Source organism: Ranitomeya imitator, chromosome 8 (genome assembly GCF_032444005.1).
Source record: "Ranitomeya imitator isolate aRanImi1 chromosome 8, aRanImi1.pri, whole genome shotgun sequence".
NCBI classification, from domain to species: domain Eukaryota; kingdom Metazoa; phylum Chordata; class Amphibia; order Anura; family Dendrobatidae; genus Ranitomeya; species Ranitomeya imitator.
The window spans coordinates 189,527,966-189,541,224 of record NC_091289.1 but is presented as its reverse complement, the minus strand read 5'-3'; the positions used below and the strand labels follow the sequence as shown (position 1 = coordinate 189,541,224).

Here is a 13,259-nt window from a genome sequence, read left to right as displayed (position 1 = left end):
CGCTGCAGTTTCTTCCTCTCTTCAGCGGTCACGTGGGACCGCTGATTACAGAAATGAATAAGCGGCTCCACCTCCCATAGGGGCGGAGCCGCTTATTCATTTCTCTAATCAGCGGTGCCGGTGACCGCTGATAGAGAAAGAAGCTGCGGCACCGAAGACAGGAGGGGACAGCGCGAGGATCGCCAGGACTAGGTAAGTATAGCATATTCACCTGTCCGCGTTCCAGCCGCCGGGCGCCGATCCATCTTCCCGGCCGGCGCCTCCATCTTCCCGGCGTCTCTGCTCTCTGACTGTTCAGGCAGAGGGCGCGATGACGCATACAGTGTGCGCGGCGCCCTCTGCCTGATCAGTCAGAGCAGAGACGCCGGGAAGATGGAGGCGCCGGAACGAGACGCCGGGAGCTGCAATCAAGGGAGGTGAGTATGTGTTTTTTTTTCTTTATTGCGGCAGCGGCGGCACAAATTTATGTGGAACATCTATGGGGCACAGTGAACGGTGCAGAGCACCGTATATGGCACAGCACAGCTATGGGGCACAGTGAACGGTGCAGAGCACCGTATATGGCACAGCACAGCTATGGGGCACAGTGAACGGTGCAGAGCACCGTATATGGCACATCTATGGGGCACAATGAACGGTGCAGAGCACCGTATATGGGGCACAGCTATGGGGCACAATGAACGGTGCAGAGCACCGTATATGGCACAGCTAGGGGGCACAATGAACGGTGCAGAGCACTATATGGTTCACACCTATGGGGAAATATGAACGGTGTAGAGCACTATATGGCACAGCTATGGGGAAATAATGATCTATTTTTATTTTTGAAATTCACCGGTAAATGCTGCATTTCCACCCTAGGCTTATACTCGAGTCAATAAGTTTTCCCAGTTTTTTGTGGCAAAATTAGGGGGGTCGGCTTATACTCGGGTCGGCTTATACTCGAGTATATACGGTAATCTGTAGTCACTCTATAGTGACTGCAGAAATTTCTCTTCAACCTGTAAGTGTATGTGCCCATGATTAGTAATTGCTGTGGGTCTGACAGTATTTATGCAGCATCAAACCCTCAGCAGCCTGTTGTGACAGCATAGTGGATAGAATTTCAAGAAATCCCACGTCCACTATCCGTCCACGGATCACCGGCGGACACTGATATGCGCTGCATCTTTCCAGACCACAGCATGTCAATTTCTCTTGCAGAGATGCTAGTCTCCACAAGGAAAATTATATGAATAGAATGTATTGGTTGCGGTGAATCCATACAGTTCAGTGAACACGTGCGCATTTACCTACGTTCAATAGAAGCCCGTGCTTTGGATGCAGTGAACATACGCTGTGTCCAAAGCGCTGCTGGTTCCGGATCGGGGGCACCAGGCCTAAAATCAATTTCAATTCAACTTATAACTGTTTGTACTAAGCTCCCTCTAGTGGTGACTGGAGACAGGTAGACTTCTATCATTTAAAGGGGTTGTCCAACCCCCTGTTTTGTTTTTTTTAATTACAAGCTTTCAGTAATATAAACTACCAAAATGAGTCACACTCACTGATTCTACGCCCCTCCTGTTTTGAAGCTTCTTGGCCTCCCTCCCGGTTTCTGAATCTTGGCATCCGATGATGACCCTTCTACACACACATGTGATAGGTGGACTGGGTGCCACTGATTCCTATCCACATGTCTGTGTAGAAACATCATAGCTGAGGCCAGTAGGATAGTATTCAGAATACCCAGGAGAGGGAGTACATGAAGGCCGTCTATGAGTGTATCCTCAGCCATCCCTGAGTGTATCCTCACCCATCCCCTGTAGACTGTGAGCCCTCGCGGGCAGGGTCCTCTCTCCTCCTGTATTTGTGTGCGCCTTGTTTTACTCATGTTTATTGTACTTGTCTATATTTGCCCTGTTCACATGTAAAGCGCCATGGAATAAATGGCGCTATAAAAATGTATAATAATAATAATAATAAAAAGCAATTGAGGATTGGAGAGAATGAGTAGAATTTTTCACCTAGTTTATAATAATGATAATACCGGTAATAAGAAAAACACTTGATGGGAGATTTACAAAGCAAAATGCAGCACAATTCTGTCTCAAATTGCTCAAAAAAACTTGCATTCATGCCATATATAAGGCCTCAAAAAACAGTCTAAAAAATGTATCTAAAAAAGTGTTAACAAGGGACTTAGAAAATGACTCTGATTTATTAAAAACGTGCAAATAACTCTTAGCAGAAAATATTGTCATAAAGTGGGCTGAGCATAAACTGTTGTAAAAATAGGAAAATGTCTAGGATATCTAGCAATATACAAGGTGCGCAGTTGAGATAGTTAAAGGGGTTGTCTACTACTGAACAACACTTTCTTACATGCTAAAATACTCACCATAAAATAAAAAAACAACACATAACTCCCTGACCTGTGCAGATTCAGTGATGTTGACGCTGTGTGTCTCCCGGCAGCAGGGCCACCATCAGGGCATATGGGGATCGGAGAGTAGGGGCCCGGTCCTGGCCCTCCTCCTCAACGGGCCTCAGGGGCAGAATTCTGCCGTTCGCTCAGTAATTCAACATGCGTCCTCGGATGCATGTTCAGTTGAAATCTACTGCCATGCAGGACCCGCTTCCTGCAATAGGAGCCACCAGCCAATTAGATGCCTGCAACTGACGTCGGTGGACACGTCACTGGCGTATGACGTCACTGTCATCCACCGGTGCGTCTGCGCTTCAAATGAAAGAGGATGAGGATGTCGCTGGACCGTGGCCAAGTAAGGAGAAGCTTTTCTTTTTTTGTACTGAAATCCGCAATATGGGGGCAGCATGGGGGCATGATGGAGACATGGGAGGGCAGAATGGAGACATATGGGGGGCAAAATGGAGACATGGGGCAGAATGGAGACATATGGGAGGCAAGATTGAGACATGGTGGGGCAGGATGGAGACATGGGGCTATGATGGGAGGACATATGGGGCCACAATGGGAAGACATATATGGGACCAGGATGGGAGGACATATGGGGGTAGGATGGAGACATGGGGCCAGGAATGAGACACATGGGGGCCAGGATAAGGGATGTTATTACAGGACTGTGCCAGGATGTAGGACATTATTACTGTAGGGGCTATTTAAGGGATATTATTACTGTTGTGATGTATTTTATATTTGAGGATACTGTTTCCAGTGGTTGGGGGGTCCTGTTACGGTGCAGAGTGACACTCACTTTTTTTATTCATCTCGCGAAGGGTAGAAGTTGGGGAATGTGCTCTACATAATTGTGTTGTTATTTTCTGCAGAGACGAGTCCTCGTTGGAAGAAGTGCTAGCGGTCTGCTCTTGATGAAGAAGTAAAGCAAAGGTAAATATCTTCAACTAGAGACATCACTTGTGAGTCACTGTATTACATGTGCACTTACATTATTCACTGCATTCTGTATACAGAGCTCCTGTGTATAACATCACTGGCAGTGGTGATCACTGTATTACCTGTACACTAACACTATATACAGAGCTCCTGTGTATAATATCACCAGTGATCACTGTATTATCTGTACACTGACATTATACACTGCACTATGTACAGAGCTCCTGTATATTATGGCACTTATGGTAATATTAGTATTGTGTTTTTGTTTTAATGACCAGTATTGTAGTATTCAGTCACTATGTTGTGATAATATGTGGTCTGGTCATGGTGTGATGATATTTGTTCCTTATATGTGGTATTATTCGGTTACTATGGGGTGGTAACATGTGGTCTGGTCACGGTGTAGTGGTATTTGTTCCCTGTATGTGGTATTATTCTGACACTATGTGGTGGTAATATGCGGTCTGATCATGGTGTGGTGGTATTTGTTCCTTTTATGTGGTATTATTCTGACACTATGTGGTGGTAATATGCGGTCTGATCATGGTGTGGTGGTATTTGTTCCTTGTATGTGGTATTATTCTGACACTATGTGGTGTAATATGTGGTCTGATCATGGTGTGGTGGTATTTGTTCCTTGTATGTGGTATTATTCGGTCACTATGTGATGGTAACATGTGGTTCGGCCATAGTGTGGCTATTTGTTCCTTGTATATGGTGTTATTCGGTCACTATGAGGAGGTAATATGTGATCTGGTCATGGTTTGGCAGTATTTGTCCCTTGTATGTGGGATTATTTTGTCACTATGTGGTGGTAACATGTGGTCTGAGTATTTCTTCTTTCACTTTAAGTCCACTCCTAGGAATGTATATTTTCTCCACCTGTTTCACCACAGCTTCTGGTTGAGCCTCACACAGCACTCAACACTTTCTTATATTTCACATCATACGGTGTCTCCCTATCCTATAGATCAGGGGTCCCCAACTCCAGTCCTCAAGGCCCACCAACATGTCATGTTTTCAGGATTTCCTTAGTCTTGCCCAGGTAATGATTGCATCACCTGTGCAATGCAAAGGAAATCCTGAAAACATGACCTGTTGGTGGGCCTTGAGGACTGGAGTTGGGGACCTCTGCTATAGATGACATCACCTTCTGGTTAATCGCCCCTATGTGTTCCTCCGTTGCCTCATAAATTAATTGTTTGATACTTAATGTATTATGTTTTATGTGATTTTCTAAATAACATTTTCATCTTATATTCCATCCTCTGTGGTTTATGGTTACTCTTTTGTATCAGTGTTCTCGGAGTTCTCCACTTTTACAATTATGGGGGAACAATACAAGTTTGAATAGATTCCAGACTCTCATAGAATTATAATGTGCATATTGAATATTTGGTTAATAATTCCTGGCTGAATAACAGAAATATATACATGTCTCCTAGCACCCAGCAGCTCCTGCTCCCTGTCCCCCACACCCAGCAATCACACGACCGCTGGGTTCGGAGGAGGAAACGCTGTTAGTTCTTCCTATTTCTACATACACATCGCTTGTTTAGCGACTGGGAAGGCAAAGATGATAATAAACCATCTCTGGCTTCTCTATGAGGAGTCTGGCTATGTCTGACAGCCAGTTACCTGTTCCTGTAGCTGCACAATCGTGTGCCGTTACTCTACTATGCAGTGACATTTTTGAACGTCACTGCAGAATAAAATGTGAACCGCCTGGACGTTTATCGTCTATGGGTGGTCCGAAGGTAAGTAGCCATAATAAAAAAAGTATAAATCCAGCAAATGGTCCCATAAAAAAACTTCTGTATGTAAAGTGCATTAAAATCCACAAACATTAATAACCGCAGACATGTTTCTGACTGATGTCCTGTAAGCTGCATTTATACTAAAGTATAATAAAGCCACTCTTTGCTAATAAACGGGATTCCCAATTATTATGTTCTTTTGTGATGGAGTCACTGCACTTTACTGTATTCTCACCCATCCCTTGTAGATTGTGAGCCCTCGCGGGCAGGGTCCTCTCTCCTCCTGTACCAGCTGTGACTTGTATTGTTTAAGATTATTGTACTTGTTTTTATTATGTATACCCCTCCTCACATGTAAAGCGCCATGGAACAAATGGCGCTATAAGAATAAATAATAATAATTATTATTATATTCACCTCACTGCAATCTTCCATACACGTCTATGAAATGAGACAGCTCCATCTAGTGGACACATTACATTACTACCTTAGGAAAATAGGATGAAAAGGAGCAGTTCCTTGGTACCCGGCAGCAGCCTATACACATTAAATAGATTTTTACTGTTCAGATCTATTCAAAGTTTACATCCAGCAGCAATCTGAGATAATAGATCAGGGAGTAAACCAGGTGTCCAATCTCCATCTCTCAGATAGAGGGGCTGCAGCTCCATATCAGTCCACTTCTTAATTTTCTCTGTACAGTGGAGCTGACTATCCGCAGCCTGGTCCAGTCACTGGAATAGGTTGTGCAGTGGCTCCCTGTAGGGTGGTTAGCCGGGGGCCACTGCGTAGTGACCTCTTTGAGCTAAACACACTCCTGCCCTAGACTCTTATCTACATTGTGGCAGAACGGTGATATTTATTCTCTCTCTGGATCGAAACCAGAATGTTTCCACTCAATGACAGCATGCAGAAACTAGTGTAAAGGCCCCTTCACACTGAGCGACGCTGCAGCGATACCGACAACGATCCGGATCGCTGCAGCGTCGCTGTTTGGTCGCTGGAGAGCTGTCACACAGACCGCTTTCCAGCGACCAACGATGCCGGTAACCAGGGTAAACATCGGGTAACTAAGCGCAGGGCCGCGCTTAGTAACCCGATGTTTACCCTGGTTACCATCCTAAAAGTAAAAAAAAACAAACACTAGATACTTACCTACCGCTGTCTGTCCTCCAGCGCTGCGCTCTGCTTCTCTGCTCTCCTCCTGTACTGTCTGGGAGCCGGAAAGCAGAGCGGTGACGTCACCGCTCTGCTTTCCGGCTCACAGACAGTACAGGAGGAGTGCAGAGCGCAGCGCTGGAGGACAGACAGCGGTAGGTAAGTATCTAGTGTTTTTTTTTTTTTTTACTTTTAGGATGGTAACCAGGGTAAACATCGGGTTACTAAGCGCGGCCCTGCGCTTAGTTACCCGATGTTTACCCTGGTTACCAGTGAAGACATCGCTGAATCGGTGTCACACACGCCGATCCAGCGATGTCTCCAGGGAGTCCAGCGACGAAATAAAGTTCTGGACTTTATTCAGCGACCAACGATCTCCCAGCAGGGGCCTGATCGTTGGTCGCTGTCACACATAACGATTTCATTAACGATATCGTTGCTACGTCACAAATAGCAACGATATCGTTAACAATATCGTTATGTGTGAAGGTACCTTTAGTAATCGAAGAAAAAAGATACTTTTAACTCTCTTGGAGATGCCAGTGATGCCACAACATGGGCTAGGTTTGCAGTTTGGGTGTGTTTCTTTGTGTTCACACTTACTTGTTTGGAGCTCCATGAAGATTGGTTAATAATGTGAAATTATTCCTGACACTGCGCAGACTGGCCAGCACCTGCAACAGAGACCACGCACATCAATCACTCCGAAGTTGCCAATCAGGTGCCCGCTTTCTTATTCTTGTATGCTTTTCAAAATGAGGGCTGAAATCTGATTGACTACGTTTTTTTTTAGATAAATCTCCTAAAATAAAAGTTGCACATTATAGATGAGGATACAAGAATCGGACGTACCTGGGCGAATGGAGTAACAATCAAGTCATCCCCGTGCCTAAAAAAAAGCAAGATAATGGGTTAGAGAGCATTATATATATATATAACTGATGGAAAACTGAAGAAGACACAGGATTGAGGGAGACAGAGAAAACGCTATTAACCTGCAGATTTACCCCATATGTGGAGCTAATAGTGTTTTTTTATCATGACAAGCTCCCTTAAAGGGAATCTGTCACCTCATTTTTTGGCTATAAGCTGTGGCCACCGGCATCGGGCTTATCTACAGCATTATGTAATGCATTCTGTAATGCTATAGCTAAGCCCCCGATGTTACCTGAAAGATGAGAAAAACAGGTTAGATTATAGTCAGCGGTCCAGGTCCTCCCATCTTCATACGATCTCGTCATCTTCTTTGCTTCCTGTCGCGGCTCCGGCGCAGGTGTACTGATTTGCCCTGTTGAGGGCAGAGCAAAGTACTGCAGTGCGCAGGCGCTGTGCCTCTCGGACCTTTCCCGGCGCCTGCGCACTGCAGTACTTTGCTCTGCCCTCAACAGGGCAAATCAAGATGCCTGCGCAGGAGCCGCGACAGGAAGCAAGGAAGAGCACGTCATCGCATGAAGATGGGAGGCCCCAGACCGCGACGCCCATGGGACCGGACCGCACCGGGACCGCCCCTGGATGAGTATAATCTAACTTGTTTTTCTTATCTTTCATGTTACATCGGTGGCTTATCTACAGCATTACAGAATGCTGTAGATAAGCCCCTGATGGTGGTGGCCGCAGCTTACAGCCGAAAAATGAGGTGACCGATTCCCTTTAGATGATAAAATTCAAACAACAGACACCACTAGGGGGAGCGAACTGTCCACACACTGAAGTCAATGATACAACAGTATGCAGTGAGCTCCCTCTAGTGGTGGCTGCAGGCAAAAGAATGTTAAAGATTTGGAGCCTTGTATCTGAAAAATACAGCTCTTGTCATCATAAAGATATATGAAGAAATTACTTAAAGCAGAATATTTAACCAAACACAATGATAAAAAGGTGAAGATTTACTTAAGGGTTACATCGAACATTAAAAGTTATTGCCAATTAACATAATTGATCATAAATATGAGATTGATGGAGGCCGACCTCTGGGACTCCCACTGGCTCTAACATACTCAGGACTCTTGGAGATATCGTGACTCGCTTTTTCCGGAAGTAATATAGACTATGAATGGAATGGTTGTGCACAGGCCACAGATCCATTCTGATGAGTGATAACTTTTAATATTGGGAATAACCCTTTAAAGTCTAATGGACTAAAACAGTAAAGTAGAACCTGCTTCTGAGCTCCTCCAGGATAACACGTCTATAGCGATCACTGTCAGGGATAAAAGTCAGTGATGGCTCTAATCAGGACACTATTATGAGGAGGCCTGGGACAGGATCGGCATGGATTATGTTTCTACAAGAAATCCATCTTGACTTACTGTTCACTTGCAGCTGAGGAGTTCCTGGACATAGTCTTTGGTGATAGGTCATAATCACTGTCTGACCGGTAGAGGAAGGATTCCCGGCGCTGGTTGTGACTTGGGAAGTTTGTGTGAAGAACGAGTCCTGAGCCCGGGCTGGTCTGATGGTCCAAAGGGCTACGTCCTGCAGCTGGGCCATTTTCAACATCAAAACTGCCATAAAAAAAAAGAGAAACAAATTAAGATATTAATTTATAAGGCTATTATATGTATACAGTATGAGGTGTGTGTATATGTATATATACTGTATAAAGCATATCCCAACAATGTATAATTTATTATAGTATGCCACTCTAAATGTTGTTTAATTGTAGTCATGTTTATATCATATATCCCTACATCACCACCTATTGGATCGATTTGGAACTGCATATGTGTGTGTGTGTGTTGTGTATCACCACCTAGTGGTCAGGTGTGACAATGCAATCATATCTGGCACAGCAGGATTTTGTGTGAATTTTATTTTGTTGTTTCAGTTCATTGAATTAGGATAACTCCGTGTTTATTGGAATACTAAAAATGGGAAAAATAATACATCTAGCAAACCGCACATAGCAAAAAATTACAAAACTCAGATTTGCTTCATCCATGTATATTTTTCTTAAATATTAATGACAGTAGTGATTTCATGTTCTTGTTTTTTTCTGTAATGACTAAAATGGGCACAGTGGCTAAATAGACTAAAATAAGTTGCTCTAAAGGGGCCCTTTAGTAATATACTACAAGCTAGAAAAAAAACCTATAAAATACAAATCTTTATTAAATAAATATTAAAATACTGGAGGAAAAGGACAAACTGCGGCAAATCACATATAAGGTCTTAACCCTCCGTCACATACAACTGATCTGACAGGCGCTTCTCTTTTACTTTCATTTCTCCTTCCTCACCAGATTGTGAGGAAACCCCCTCCCTCCAGGTAGTCTCCTGTCTCTTGAAGGTCTGTGAAACCTGATATCACAGTTGGATTTCAGAGCTTCAGGGGAGAGGATATAGCTGCACAGATCTCTCAGGCTCATTGTATGTGAATACGTCACATTCAGTAAGGTTGGTATTTTATGTTTTTATTCATCACAATAGTTTATTTAGCTTGTTTTATGAATGTATAGCACAAAATGTGAGGATATTTCATAGAAATAAGGGAGATTTTATAAAAGAAAGTGTGCTGCTCAGGCATATACAGTAGTTCCCTAACATATTCCTTCTCTTGCTTCAGATTATCTGCTGAAATGGAGAGGAAAATGTACAATTTATCCAAACAACTTGATGTTGAGGAAGTAACAAACATGCTGTTAGATGATAGAGACCTCACACTGAATGAGGATTTAGGAGAGGAAAGTGAGATTGATTCTCATGATGAGGTGGAAGAATGTGTCCTGGATTCTGAAACAGAGCAAGATGGTGACAGTGGTGAGGATGAAGAAGTTGGATCATATTATATTGGAAAAGATAAAAATACTAAATGGAACAAGAAGCCATTCCAGAAAAAATGTAGGGAACCTTTAAACATTATTACTCACCTTCCTGCAGTAATAGGAACTGCACGTAATGCAAAAACTGCAGTTGAATGCTGGAACCGTATATTTACAGATGACATTCTGGACTCTATTGTCACATATACCAACCAATATATAGACATTATAAAGGACAAGTACATCTGCAACAGAACCATCAAGCCCACAGATGAAATAGAACTGCGTGCTTTTTTTGGATTACTGTACCTTGCAGGAGCTTATAGGGCAAATAGACAAAGTTTGGAGGAACTTTGGGGTAAAGATGGGGATGGAGTTGAAAAATTTAGCCTTGTTATGTCCATAAACAGATTCAAGATTCTAATTCGTTGCCTTCGGTTTGACGACAGAACTACCCGAACCGAACGCAAAACACATGACCGACTTGCTCCAATTCGTGATATATTTCAAATATTTGTTGTAAACTGTAAACAAAGTTATTACCCTGGAGAGAATCTCACTATTGACGAAATGCTCCCTGGTTTTCATGGTAGATGTGCCTTTCGTCAATATATTCCATCAAAGCCAAACAAATATGGAATAAAAATGTATGTCCTTGTTGATGCCAGTAAGACCTACACTTACAACCTGGAAGTTTATGCAGGAAAACAACCAGAAGGTCCTTACTGTGTGAGCAACAAACCCATTGATGTTGTAAAAAGACTGGCTGAACCCTTATTTGGATCGGGTCGCAATATTACAGCTGACAATTGGTTTACAAGTTGTGATCTGATTGATTATCTGAAAATTCAGAAGCTGTCATATGTGGGAACTGTAAGAAAAAACAAAAGGGAATTGCCGCCACAGTTTGTAAGTGTGAAAGAGAGACAACAGTACAGCAGTATGTTTGCATTCCATAATGGAAAGGCTTTAGTTTCCTATGTACCACATGCCAAAAAAATCGTACTTCTATCAACACTTCATGATGATGCTGCCATCGATCCTGGGACTTTGGCAGAAAAAAAACCGGAGATAATTACATTTTACAATGCCACCAAAGGGGGTGTGGATACAGCAGATCAGATGTGCTCCACTTTCAACGTCAGCAGAAACATCAAACGCTGGCCAATGGTCATATTTTTTGCTATGTTGAATTTGGGTGGTATAAATTCACAAGTAATTTATCTTGAAAACAAGCTTGAACCACTCCGTAGACGATTGTATCTGAAAAAATTGGCCCATGAACTAGTACTTGGAGAGCTACGCAGGAGAAGCGTGAAAACAATCGGTATCCCCTCTCGCCTTCAAGTTCAGCTCAAAAGGTTCCGCCCAGAAGATGATGGTGAAAAGTCACCATCTGCACCACCTCACAAAAGAAGGAGATGCACCACCTGCCAAACGGAAAGCGGAACCAGAAGGCTTTCAAATTATGAATGTCTCAAATGTCATAAAGCAATTTGCCTGACACATGCAAAAATGGTGTGTAATTCTTGCTATTTGCTCTGCAAGTGTGACTTTTCTGGGGAAACCTCAGCATCTACTTCTGATTGAATATGTTTTTAATAGTACTTAAGGTACCTTAAAATTAAGTTTGTGTTCAAAAATTTTCTTTGTACATTTTTTTAAGAGAGTCGAACTGGGGCCTATTTGGCGGGAGTTTTGAAAAGTTTGTATTTCATAGTTATTAGTTTTATGTTAAGTAAATGTTTTTTTTTTGCAACTGATTATGTGTAGTCTCTTTTATTACATCCCTATGAAGGTCACTGATCACTTTTAGAGCACTGAAATTGCAAACATTAGATATTATAGGTATTTTTCCAGCAGGCACATTGTATGTGAACTCGTTAGTCCGAATATTGTATGTGACGGAGGGTTAAATAATTTATATAGGAAGGTCCAAAAGCTAGGCAGGGGTGTGGATCTAAAGTCCCCTAGTTGTAGCCTAAGATACCCCTACCTGTCCGTGGAGGTTGGCACCATAAGATAGACAATATGTTATCCCCGGTCACCGTGGACCACCTCTAGATATCCCTAAAGACCATAATAACAATTTGATCCAGATCATCAAGTGAAATACCACAGTAAAATGCGGCCAAGAGGCAGGTAGTGAGTGGAGGGCAGCTCCATAGTTTAGGATTCTGTCATGGACAGAAGTATGGACTTTGCATCATTTTAAACTTTGCTTTTTTTTTTAAATTTTCCCAATTATACACCTGTATCAATAAGGCAAGTAGGGTAATCAATGTCACATAATCAATGACTACCAAGCCCATAGTGCTCATAATGTCCACGCCACTCAAATTCAAGGCCAGAAAAGGGAAAGTAAATACTACAAAGTATACTGGTGTTCATATACCCAACAAAATACAAGGGCAACTATGACCCTTAACCACATCAGAGATTCCGACAATGCCAGTAAGGATGTTCCATATAGTTCACTCTTATCTGTATAACCTCTCATGGGCACTCACGGAATCCCGTGTTTCCCCCTTCATTCTGCACTTGCAGCGTTCCTTTGGGTGCTTTTTGCTGAAATCGTCTGGAATCCGGGACTGCCCATGAGATGTTATACAGATACGTGTGTTTCTGATAGACTATTCCAGACTATTACACACTTTTCACCACTTCTCCAAAGCGTACATTCCCAATCACGCAGATATGTATGCTAGTATATAACTTATACTTTAGATAGAGATTCGCAGGACTAATGATAGATTACATCTGATGAAAATGGCATGGGTGGGCAGGGAATTCACTCTGTATATTCCACTCATACCAGGGGTGTTAGTGTATTAATACATAAAGCTATCTCTTTTACTTGTCAAGCTACAACAATTGATGCAGACGAAATATGTATTTGCATTGCATGTGATGTATACAATACTAAGATCATTATTGTAGCATTGCACATCACTGCCCCATACTCTACAGAGGTCTTGAAAATAATACTCTCCTTTGCAGGTAATTTTCCGTAACTCCCAGTGATTGTGGTGAGAGACTTTAATGCCTATCCACATCCTTAATGGGATAAACATAATTCGGGCTCCATGCCCTAAAATACCAGAACAACATCTCTACATTACCTACTATCTGAAACGTCGAATGTCTGACCTTAGGCGTTTATATCATCCAGGAGTTAAACAATATTCTTGTTATTCCTCTTCACACCAGTCATTATCACATATA

The 13,259-nt window shown here is 42.6% G+C and overlaps 1 protein-coding gene across 3 annotated transcripts in view; it reads right to left on the bottom strand.

The window, feature by feature from the left end:
- PDE4B (phosphodiesterase 4B) overlaps positions 1 to 13,259 on the bottom strand; it is a 439,551-nt gene that overhangs the window by 122,124 nt on the left and 304,168 nt on the right. For all 3 annotated transcript variants that reach the window (XM_069738208.1, XM_069738209.1, XM_069738210.1), the window contains 3 exons: positions 8,583 to 8,777; positions 7,126 to 7,162; positions 6,877 to 6,947 (listed from right to left, as the gene is read on the bottom strand). In XM_069738208.1, coding sequence (XP_069594309.1) covers positions 6,877 to 6,947; positions 7,126 to 7,162; positions 8,583 to 8,777 — 303 coding nt within the window. The remainder of the gene's footprint in view (positions 1 to 6,876; positions 6,948 to 7,125; positions 7,163 to 8,582; positions 8,778 to 13,259) is intronic.